The sequence below is a fragment of the Micropterus dolomieu genome, linkage group LG17, assembly GCF_021292245.1.
Source record: "Micropterus dolomieu isolate WLL.071019.BEF.003 ecotype Adirondacks linkage group LG17, ASM2129224v1, whole genome shotgun sequence".
Classification (NCBI taxonomy): domain Eukaryota; kingdom Metazoa; phylum Chordata; class Actinopteri; order Centrarchiformes; family Centrarchidae; genus Micropterus; species Micropterus dolomieu.
In genome coordinates, this window is record NC_060166.1 from 19,531,356 (window position 1) to 19,543,995 (window position 12,640).

Genomic DNA, 12,640 nt, shown 5'->3' on the forward strand with positions numbered 1-12,640 from the left:
TTTCCTGTTACCAAATGCTTAACTTAGAACAGTACAACCGTTTGACCATTGAGGTTCGATTGTGGAAAATATTTGATTATAATACGCGCAAATAGATTTCTTTTCTTTTAGACATTAAGTTTAGAAAGGCAGTCCCTCGGGAAACCTGAAACGCCCTCTGGGGAACCACGCCCCAGGCAACAAAAGAGCGACACGCGACGTTGCTCGCTCTCTTCTGCTCTGCTCTTCTCTGCTCTCTCTCTCTCGGCTCTCGGCCCTCTGGACGCTTCGGCACGCGTCCGGCGTGCCTCGCCAGGCAACGCCCTAAGAATCGGCCAGCCCTTTGTCCGCTTGAAGCTACACACGGGAAGTGCCGCGACATCGATCTGCCCCTCAGTTTGTTGTATTTTCTTTCTTTCTTTTGTTTTGTTAAAGTTATCCGTCTGTTAAGTTACACTGGACTAATTCAGGAACGACCAAGTTCCATTTTAAGCTTTTTTCGTTGAGCCAACTTCACCGAGGTCAGACCAAGCCACGTGGTCTCGCCAGCGGCAACGAAGGAAACCTGAAAACAGCCGAATTGCCAGACGGAGGAGGCGTTTTCTTTAGTCAGACACGGAGAAACCAGAGAATCCCTAGCAAAAAGCCAGGATCAGGCAGCTAGCGTGGGACCCGTGCAACAGGCCAAAGCAGGCCGTCGACAAGCCGTAAGACCTAACCAACATTCTGTGATCAGAGATTTCCTTTTAACTCCTAAACTCATAACGTTAGCTTACTTTCATTAGTTCTCCTCTGCCGTATGAGTCAAATGCTTCCCACAATCGAACCTCCATTTCTCATTGTTCAGCAATTGTTTATTTTACCTGTATTTAACCACCCTTTATATCGCATTAGTTAGAGAATAAATTCACTGTAATATAATCAAGAACTGTGTGTGTTGCCTATTTCTACGTCCCTGCCAAGAGAATTGACACTTTAAATATGAGACTGACTGATTGATTTAAGATAATTGAGCGATTACTAACTAACTGATCAATACTAATAATTGTATAATTATTAAAAGTGTAGTAGACCTAAATTTATTAGTTATGCATTTTAATAAATTTATGAGAACTGATACCCAATTATGAATTAAAATTCATAAAATCAAAATTTCCTCGTTAAGGGCACCACCGGAGTTGTTATAATCCTAGAGTCTCCGGACCTCTAGGTAGTTTTGAATAATTACACAATTATTACTAGTGATCAGTTAGTTAATAATCGCTCAATTATCTTAAATCAGTCAGTCAGTCTCATATCTAAAGGGTCAATTCTCTTGGCAGGAACTATAAATAGGCAACACACACAGCTCTTGATTATATGACAGTGAATTTATTCTCTAACTAAGGTGATAAAAAGATGGTTGGATACAGGGAACATAAACATTTGCTGAACAATGAGCCTGGAGGTTCGATTGTGGGAAGCATTTGACTCATATGGCATAGGAGCTAATTAAAGTAAACTAATGCTATAATTTAGGAGTTAAAATGGACATCTGATCACAGGACGTGTGTTAAGTCTTACTGCTTGTCGACAGCCTGCTTTTGGCCTGTTGCTGGTCCCACTCTAGCTGCCCGATCCTGGCTTTTTGCTAGGGATTCTCCGGGGTTTTCCGTGTCTGATTGAAAACGCCTCCTCCGTCTGGCAATTCGGCTGTTTTCAGGTTTCCTTCGTTGTAGCTGGCGAGACCACGTGGCTTGGTCTGACCTTGGTGAAGTTGGCTCGACGAAAAAGGCTTAAAATGGAACTTGGTCGTTCCTGAATTAGTCCAGTGTAACTTAACGGACTCATAACTTTAACAAACAAAGGAAATTAAAACAAACTGAAGGCAGATCGATGTCGCGGCACTTCAGGTGTGTAGCTTCAGGCGAACAAAGGGCCTGTTTGTTTCGCTGGCCGAGTCTGGGCGTTGCCCGGCGAGGCACGCCACACGTGCCGAAGCGTCCAGAGGGCCGAGCAGAGTGGCAGAGCCAACAGCGAAGAGAAGAGAGAGAGCGAGCAGGTCGCGTGTCGCTCTTTTGCTGTCTGGGGCGTGGTTCCCCAGGGGGCGTCTCAGGTTTCTAAACTTAATGTCTAAAAGAAAAGAAATCTATTTGCACGTATTATAATCAAACATTTTCCACAATCGAACCTCAATGGTCAAACGGTTGTACTGTTCTAAGCATTTGATAACAGGAAACAATTGTCACATTATTGGTCAGGATATTTATACATTTAACAGCATTTCCGACGAGGGCATGTAATACTTATTTCGCCCACTTGGGGGAGCTCAGGTTACATGAGGAAAGCTTGGATTACATTAGATGAAGGAGTGTCTTGCTGAAAATAAAAATACTGCACAAGTAACTTCTTTTCAGCACTAATATCAACAACAGATAGCAACAACAGTTAACATAACTACTCAAATAGAGGCAAACGTAAATCAGGTAACTAAAGATTTAATTAAATGCTTTGAGTCTTTGCAGACTGCAGTCCGTTTTACATTGAAAGTTCTGTCTGGACCATGTCACACTTAGGTGAGACAAGGAGTATCCCTTTGATGTGGTAATAAAACAAAGAATAAGGTCAGTTGCCACGGAAACGTGTGGGGGGGGGGGCAGTTTTGATAGGCTGTTGAGGGAAATGCCAATGGCTGGTTCGTGTCTCTTTGTCAGTTCAACAGTCAGGCCCCGCGTTATCAGCTTCGGAATCAAAAAGGTGCCAGTTTTATGGTCGGGATAGCACTTAGAGAAAGCAACTTTGACCCCTCCCCTTCTTCTTTGGGGAGGAGAAAGGAATTTAGGGTAGCTCCAAATTTATTCAATGTAAAATGCACAAATCCACAACGTTGTTCACTACAAAAGCTACCTAGAGGTCCAGAGACTCTAGGATTATAACAACTCCGGTGGTGCCCTGGAACGAGGAATATGGTTGATTTTATGAATATTAAAAATCATAATTGGGTATTAATTCATATAAATTTATTAAAATGCATAACTAAATCTAGGTATGCTACATTTCCCATGTCACTTTTCACATGTGTTTTCTTTCGTTATGTTGCTTGGAGACCAGATAGAGTCATCGAGTGACGGAGTTGTTGCCAGCTCGTGTAGTGTGAGATCCTCTGTCGCCGATCAGTAGTGTGAGCACCACAACAACCTCTAGAATCCTGTGCAAGTCATGTAGTCTGAACAGCACAGCGATCTGCTGACGTTGACAGTCCTTTTCTTTTTATACTGAGTTTTATTGCATATTTTCCCATTATGGAGTTGTATGTAGCCATTTGCACTGATTCATGAGGCACCAGAGGCTATGGCACTGAAAATGTTCTTTTAGCACACTGAAAAGCCAACGTTGTGGCCAAAAATGATGAAAATGCAATGCAACCTTTACTAAAAAGTGGCACAGTGTTGATGAAGTGGCTCCTCTTCCCACATTATTTAAATTATATATATTTTTGTGGTTAAAGGAGCTCGAGGATGAATTCTAGTTATGTTAGAGAATCATGGCAAAGATTAATTGCCAGGCAGGAGTAAGCCAAGGGAAGTATGTGTACACATGACCCTGTAGATTTTGTTCCATTACAAGTTTAACTTGTCTGTTTTAACTCGGCCCATGTATCATAATGATTTATGAAGTGAACACATTGTGCATAATTTAGCTGAATAAGACGAGTGTATATTGATAAATTGGACCGTGTGTGTCTAATAAATATTTAAGATAATTGGCTGACTGGTTGAAAATTTTGATAAACTATTTAATATATCAGCCAAATTTGTTCACACATGTTCCGTCTTTATGTATGTATCTGTGTTGTGGGGTATGTTTGTGTATGCATAAACGCTTGAATTTGCTGAAATCCCTAAGATATCATATTTTTATGTTTATACACCTGCAGCATTATGTATGTGTATTTTTGAGTATTCTTGTGCTGTTTGCCTGATTTTGTGTGTGTGTGTGTGTGTGTGTGTGTGTGTGTGTGTGTGTGTGTGTGTGGGCATCCAGGGTTGTATTTTTCATTCCCTGCAGTAGAAATAGTCATCAGAAATGTCAAGTAGCCTCCATTGGCCCATTAATCCCTGTGCTTCACTGGTGGTGGTCTGCAGAGATATTTAGCATGCTACATGACAGGATGGCCTGATTCTCTTTCTTTCACTCTCTCACTTTATATTTTATGTATAGTTCTGTTCACTGTAAATCTGAGGAGTCAGGATTAAATGGAGTGGTTGATTCTTGATTTGATGTATACATTTTCAAAACCGTCATGAAGAAAGTGGTCCTTATTCTACTACTATTCTGTACAACCTTTTGTTGGATTGATTGACTAACCAACTGACTATAGCTTATTCAGTACATTGTGCGAAGCATAAAGAAAAAATCACAGTGAAACAAAATGAAGATGTCAGCTAAGATGTGTACAGTATACATAATACATAAAATGATACAGTATTTGTTGAATAACTATTTAAAGAATAAAGGCACACAATGCTTGTCTGGTTGAATTGCTGAACTAAAAGCAAATATATGCATAGGAAAAGACACTACACTGCACCATCCCTTCATGCGTTCTAATTATTCTGAAAGATAATTCTTAAATCCTTTTTTTTACTCTTTTGGGGCTCAGTGGAAACAGGTCAGAGACCTATTTTGCATTTAGTTTAACATTTCTTTAAACTTTATTTATACTGGGAATGTTTTCTCAGACAGTGCCCCACTTCACATTCATAAAACTTACATTAGTTTTGTACATTCATAACGGGGAACTACTGTTGACCACTGAGCTGCTCCATTGAAGAAGTTGGGGTATAAGTGCCTTGTTTTTGTCTGTGCTTGTATTATTCTGCCAATTCAAGAGATCAAACTGATGATCCTCTTCTCAGAGGCCCTTTTCTCTCGCATTTAGGTCACCACTACTCAAATTAACAAAAAACTTTACTATGGCAGCTCCCATGATTATGAGCTGTAAAGGAGCAGGTAGCTCATGTTAGGTGAACGCTGATGTCTGAAGGAAATTGTCTGCTCAACACCCCAAGAGAGCAGCTGTGAACTCAGCTTAGAGTTGTTCCGGCTGGGACAGGAGGTTTAGCTGAACTCTCTTTGGCAATCGATATTGACCTTTCTCAGGTTCACCATCACAAGAAAGTGTTTCAGATTTCAGAGGTGTTTTGATTATGGTTGTCTTGCTTTTCCCAGAGTGTGTAATTGTTATAAAATTTTCAGCCAATGCTTACAGCAGCCAGTCCTCTAGGGCGCTCGTCATCGCCCTTAACTATGTAATTACTTTTAATATCACAGTGTACCACATGGTATAATCGGTTTTAATGGAGTGACATATTATAGTGTCATTGAATTATATTATGTACATATTGCACCATTATTGCAGGGATGCATTTGATCATTGTAAGTGAGGTTTTTGAAACACACCCAGGACTGCACAAAAGTTGAGTCCATCACAATGGCAAATCTGACTCCCATCTCCTATCTACGTGATATGTTATACATGAAACAAGAGGGTCCTAAAGAGGGTAAAACTCCACATGTAAAGGCCTAGGAATCACACGTGGGTCTGTCTTCTTGTCCAGCAGCACCGCCAGCTATTGAGCCACTGTGCCACCCTGAAAATACCAGACAAATCAAAAATGTTATCCCTGAAAAATGATCTACATTTATTGTAGAGAAAAGTTGATTTTAAATTTGTTTACAATGAAAGGGAAAAGATATTTCATATTGTAAAAAGAATAATTTACTGAACATTGAGAGTAATATGAATTACTTGTTTTCCTTGGCTCAAGCCCAAACTGTTGCTGAATAACAGGAAAGATTGATATTGTTTTGTTATGTCCCACCCCCAAGACAAACAACCTGGGCAGCAACTGTTGGTGTTCATATTCCAGGTATTTACCAGCTAATTATTCATTCCCCTTTGACTTGTAGTGCACTTTGATTGGCATAAACTAAATGCATACTGTGAATAAAGATGGTAAAAGCCTTCTTGCAAGCTGTCACACTCCGCTAAAAGAGAGATATTGCTTGCCAGTCCAAATGCTGGTGTCAGGCTCATACTGCTATTTCACTCACTGCACCTTCAGGCGCTCTGAATGAAAGCACCCACTTACATTCACTTAGTGTGTATTACATTTTACAGTATATTTTCTTGTTCTTACAGCCTCGGGTTAAATAACGTTTTGGTAAATTTTTCTACTGAGGGGAATAAGTAATCATGTCTTGATGGTTTGCTTTGTGTGGAGGCAAAAGGGAGAAGATGGGCCATGTATTAGTGCAAGCGAGAGAGAAAGAGACAGAAAGAAGGGTAGAAAAAGAATAAATGAATTGCAAACACAAAGTATGAGCATCAAGTACATCTGCATTCAGCCAAAGTACCCTGCTGATTCTGCTGGGATAATCAAACGCTCATGTCTTGTCTTGCATGCGCAGTTTCTCTGTCTTTCTCTGTCTTTTCATCTCTAGCTCTCTCCAACCACCCCCTTTGTCTTTATTTTCCTCTCTTCCCCTTTTTCTTATCCTCTATCCCTGTTCTTTTTTATAGATGCAAAGCTTAGCATTTCATATAAGACAGCATCCTTAAGAATGCAGATCTATGTGCTCCAGGGCAGAAGTTCTCTGCAACAACTCCAGATGCCTTATGCATGTATTTTGTGTCTTTGATATAATCAGAATTCAAGTTCCTCCATCATCTAATTATGTGTCTGTCATTTAAGTATATAAAAAAAGGGACAAGCAATATTTTTAGGGCTGGGCATTATTTCATTTACGCCAACAATTATTTTATTGCACGTTAACGTAATATTATTATCATTATTATTTTGTAAGTCCATTTCTCACTGGCTCTAAATACACATACAGTCAAACCATGGATCACAGGAGGGGTGGGATGTTGATCAGCCTGCAAATCACCCACCCAAACAAACAGTGGAGGGAGGCTTCGTCAGACTACACTGGATGCAGCGTGTGGGAGAAGGAGATAAACAAAAGCAAGACAAATGATCAAATGTCATAGCAGAGTGGATAGCTACACACTGCACACTGATTATTATTGGGGATGATGTCAGTCTTAGAAATGTTCTTAAAATCACAACGTAGTTGCTTAGCCCTGCAGGGTTGCCCTTTGCTCCGGTGATCAGACAGAGTAAACGGCAGGCGCTCTATGGATAGTAACCATGGCAACGGCTTCTATGCACTACACAGCTGTAGCCTATTTAACTTAAGTTAAAATTATAGGCTACATAACTTTACCTGATAGGCCTTCATCTAGTTTTGCGGGAATACTACACCATGCGAATTCCCTCCTGTTGATGTCCTATTTAGTAAACAGTAATAGATTCTGGAAACTCACTAACAGCGAGGATCAGTCTCTCTTCCAATGATTTGACAAGACAATTCAACGTGTGCATGAGGCGAGCACTTCACCTCACTCTAATAGGGTCACTTGCTATTGAACATAGACTGTTTTCTGCTCCCTGATAAAAGAAAAATGTTTCTGCTCATACCTGTTCAGAAAAAAAACAAAACACATTTATATATGTTAAGTAGTTGCTCAGAAGGTGCCTGTTATGATGTTATGATCGTAACTCTGGACTCTGATGGTAACTTGTTTTAACAAGCTATAAAAAGTAATGCCATGGCAGTGTTAAATAGCTTTGGTTTTATATTTGATTTGATTACATTAATGTTTAAGTTGAGATTTACAAGAAACATTTTATTGCTACTGTGTAAAAGGAATACTGCTGGTAGAAAGCACCTTATTTGTTTAAAGTGTTTGCAAACCACATGTTATTGCACAGTGTGGGCAATACACTACTTTAGAATTCATTATTAAATTTTGCTTGTAACTATGCGATTAATTGGGATTAAACATTTTAATCGTTGCCCAGCACTAAATATTTTACTTTCTTTTTCTTTTCTTTCCTTTAAACACAACTTTTGTTATTTCTATAAATCCTCCACATCTCTCCCATAGATTAATGATACATTTGATATTTTTAGTCAGGCAAGATGTTCTGTCCACCACTTTGGTCCACCACCAGGCTGACATTTTTCTGTCAGTGTATTAAGTTCACTTTGAAGATTCTTTGTTTGTACACCACAATCTGAACACCTCTATCCTACTGACTCTGGCGTTCCCCTAATTTTTCATCTAGTGCCATTATCAATACTTTGACCAAATACCTGGAAAAATAATGGCATTCAATCAGCCTCAGCAGTAGGCTACTTTGACTTTAGTGATAATTAGCAAGTGCAATACAGTAAACTAACTTTATATACTGATGTTCTGTATATGATACAGAACAGTGCTGCCTCACAGAGCTGCTTGCATGACCATAGACTCTTAGTCTTGTTATCATAATACAGTATTTCTGTTTCTGACTTTTCCACCTTTTCCTTGATCCAGCTCTCCCACCTTTCTCCTTCCTCACATAAATTTTTCATTTTATTCTAATACCTAAACCCACAACTCTTTCAAGATCGTATTTTCATCTCTGCCCATTCTCTCCATTCCTTCTCCTTTCCTCTGTCCATCTCTGTTCCCTCCTTCTTACCTGTTGTCCCATTATGCCTCCTCCTATCTGCTTCTACTCTCTCTCTCATCCTCTACCTCTCACCATCCTTTACCTCCTTCTCCCTCCCCTCCCATTGTTACACTCCATCCTCAGTGCCTTTCATCCTCCGTCCCGCCATCTCTCTGTGCACTGCCACACCCCCCTTTCCACTGTCCTCTAATCATCTCTCGTTTTTTAATTTCCCCGGCAGACAGCTCCAGTGCTGGTCCATTTAGTCACAGGCTTTTAATTAGGAGAAAGCAGATTAGGAAGGCCACTCTCTACCCTGCTAATGGTGTACCCGCACACAAGAGCCTGCACACACACACACACACAGCCACCTATGCAAACGCACAGGCACGTAACAGCAATGTTATTCAATCAGAAATGTCATCATTTGTGAACATGTGCACCTAACAGAAGTAAACCATTGCATTTGAAATGTGATTGTATTGTTTTGAAACACACACACACACTTTGTCATACAGTGGCTGAAGGTAATGCACTATGTGAGTATTCTTGTTCGAAACATTGCTTGCTAGAGTAATATCAAGTAATTCATATTTCAGCTGCCTTTATGTCTCTTAATAAATGCAGATACTTCTATCATAGTGGAAGATGGATTTTGATTCAGAGTCACAGCTATTTCTACAACAGCAGGTCGGACTCATCAGATCTCTCCTCACACAGCTGTTGAGTCATTTATGGGTTTATTTTATGGAATTATTGAGCAGCACTATGGCAGATTGACAAGAGTGATAACAACAACAACAGTATCGTCTCAAAGTGAAGGCTTAAAGTCATCATACTTGATCAGGTAAAAAGACATGAGTGAAAAGAATGAATTATGACTCATGGTCTTTAATTGGTGTGTGGGAGGAACAAGGCCAGTCACAGCTGTTATAACCTCCACAGTTAAATGAAACTGATATCTAATGCATAGCTTAGATGTGAACAGAATGTGTCATGTACTATAAATGTATGCCACGTCGTGATATTGAGAGTTCAATATCTCAATTTGACAGGACCTTTCTTCAGACATTCAGAGGTTCAAAGTGCCAAAAAACCCCACATTAATAAAAATAAAATACTTTATTACATGTAAGTTTCAATCAGGTCCACTTTCCTGCTGTGCAGTTAGCAAATCTCTAAATATATTTAATCAAATGTATAGGATTAGCATAGCTGACAAGAAAGTTCACTCTCTATCCAATCTAATTCTGCATTTCTGCCTCAGCTACTGCAGATTAGAGATACAACCTTATTTAGACTGGATGAAATGTGAGTTGCTTCTTCACAGCACCTGACAGAATATAAACATGGCTCGCCAGGGAGGAAATGTTTGTGTATGACTATGTGTGTGTATGTGTGTGAGTGAGCCTTTTAATAACCTGAGTTGGTTATCAAACTCGTGTTATCTTGTAGCTTTCCAGCAGAGTGCATGTGTCTTAGTGTTTGCATGGGTAATAGAATGCCTCAAGCTTTCTGTGTGCATATGTATTCAGTGCACATGTACACACAATAAATTCAAGCACATTAGTTGTGTGTGTTATTCCTCCTAATGGTGGTGTGAATAAACATGAATTTGTCCTTTCCTGTTTCCTACCCAGCAGGCAGCCACCGTGGTACATCAGCAGCTGTTCTTTATGCTATAGGACAACAAAGCCAGGATTGATCACGACGACGAGGGGATGTTTTAGGTTTCTGTTTGAATAAAGTCATGTTGTGACTTTCCAGTATGAGAGACAACTGCAAACTTCTTTTTGAAGGTAGAAAATGTTGTGCGAAGCTTGGCAGGGCAATGTGCAAGTAGAATGCGTGACTGCTCCCCTCCTTATCTTGGCTAACTAGTTGTTTGTAACAATCACTCAAGTTTACTTGAGCTGCACTTTGATGAGTGGCTGGCATTTTAACAATACAGAAGAAAAATCTCTTTTGTAGTTTGCTCATTAAATGATGACCTAGTGATGCCATTAATACCACACAATGTGTTTTATCTTTTAGCACTGAGCTGCCCATGATTAATTTTCCTCCACTTGATTTATATTTAATAATAATTCCTAAACTTCACTCTGGTAAAATCCGAGTAGAAAATACATGATTGCTTCTTTGCTCTTTGATAAACTGAGCGCATGGAGAAAATGGTGTGATTAACTCATATGTCAAGTTTACTTTTTAGTGATAGGAGTCTTTAATTTGTTACAAGAGCTATTCATGACTGTTGACTGGACATAAGATCGATAGTTACGCATTGTAACTCCAGATTCTATGAGTATAGACCACTCTAAGGCCATTGCTACGGGGTTTACCCCTACGCATGCATGCTCGGCACTGAGAAAAGCTTGTCTACACCCACCCACAGTGTGGGCCTCTCCTACGTCCGCACCTTGTATATATACGGTGAGACCTGGCTCCCACACTGCCTTTTCTTCAGCACTGAGAAACAAGGCCCAGTGAGGTCCACTGCTTAGAGGGCTGCGCCTCTACTCATAGAATATGGAGTTACAATACGTAACTATCGTTCTGTTTCATAGAGGGCTGCCCTCCAAGGCCATCACAATTGGGTTTAGCGGCAAAGCAGGATGACTCAATGCCTCACTGGGCCCATACGGTACCACCAAGCACAGACCCACCTGCCCAAAGCCAACATAATAAGCCACCCAGCCCCCCACAAGTCGTGGCATTGGTATCGACGTGCGCGCAATCACCAATGGCGTGGCATGGGAAGTCACAGAACTGACCCATACATAAGGGGTCAGGGAATGGATGGGGGGCCCTGCAGCTGTGTAGGTGCAGACGAGGTCACAACAGCGACCATAACAGCTGCGCACAGAGCAGGGCCAGCGTGAGCAGCGGCTGCTCCCCCCCACCATCCGGTTGGGAGAAAGCACACGTGTACTCACAGAGGACAGAAAGATCCATCTCTGCCATGCTGAACCTGAGCCAGATCTGGGCAATCAGATCATGAATGGTGCCACTCGTCTGGGCGAGGGCCCCACCTCAACATGATGTCCGCCCCTCTGTTCAACACCCCAGGGATGTACTCCATTCTTATGGAGAGCAGATGAGTGTGTGTCCACAATAGCAGCCGTCTGGCCAAGCCCAGGCTGTTGCGGCCTTGTAGTCATTGCGGATCAGAATGTGCTGGTTCCGCAGCAGAAGGCGAAGTGTCCGACCACCTTCCACACCGTGAGAAGCTCCGACACGTTTATGTGGAGAGGCATGTGGGCGTGCCACAGACCGCCCATCACCTGTCCCAGCCATCAGAAAAGCATCTCTCTCAGCACGTTCACACGCAGGCGGATAAACTAGGGGGGCCAGGGGGACCACCACGTGAGCTGCCAACATGATTCCCAGGAGCCTCATGATAGAAAGAGCCCTCACCACCGTCTGGGGAACCATACGGCGGACCAGCTCCGTCAAAGTGTCCACTCTCTCCTGAGAGAGCTCCTGAGGTGAGCCTCTGGGAGGGGAGAGGAGCGCTCTTTTTCCAGTTCACTGTAAAAACCAGGTGAGACAGGTGTGCGATGAGCTTGAACGTCTGCACCACTGCCTCGTCCGGGGACCGCACCAGCAGCAGCAGGTCGTCCAAGTAAAACAGGACCCTGATGCCGACCATGTACTGCCTTTGTGGGGCGGGCCGCCCCTGACAGCCTTCCACACACAGTTAAGGAGGGTTGGAGTGCCCTCCTGTGTGTGGTGGGAGGGCCTGCACAAGGCAGCGTGGCCACTCTCGTGGGTCCGCCGCTGTACCGCTCCCCCAGAGATGGGAGAGGGATGGGGGAGACGCCGTTGCTGGGGGGTCCACATGAAGCAGCATAGCCGCACTCGTGGGATCATAACCCTGCAGGGGCAGGGGTTGGCAACAGGGAAAATTAACTACTTCTGACATCTGAGCCAGGCTGCATGAAGACTGTCCAGCCAGCTGCAGCCGGTCCGTACAGTGTGGGGGAAATGTGTTTAATGGTGGCCGCTGACTCAGCTGAGGCAGCAGCAGGTTGAGGAACATGCTCTTTAGGGCAAACATTTGTCAACAGAGAAAGTGCAGGCAGAACATGAACAGTGAACACAAAATTGTCCCCTAA

The 12,640-nt window shown here is 42.1% G+C and overlaps 1 protein-coding gene across 1 annotated transcript in view; it reads right to left on the reverse strand.

Annotated features, from left to right (window-relative positions):
* Window positions 1–12,174, reverse strand: part of pdgfd (platelet derived growth factor d) — an 85,997-nt gene extending 73,823 nt beyond the window's left edge. The window contains exon 1 of the mRNA XM_046074176.1: window positions 11,851–12,174. Coding sequence (XP_045930132.1) covers window positions 11,851–12,174 — 324 coding nt within the window. The remainder of the gene's footprint in view (window positions 1–11,850) is intronic.
* Between the last annotated feature and the right edge of the window lie 466 nt (window positions 12,175–12,640).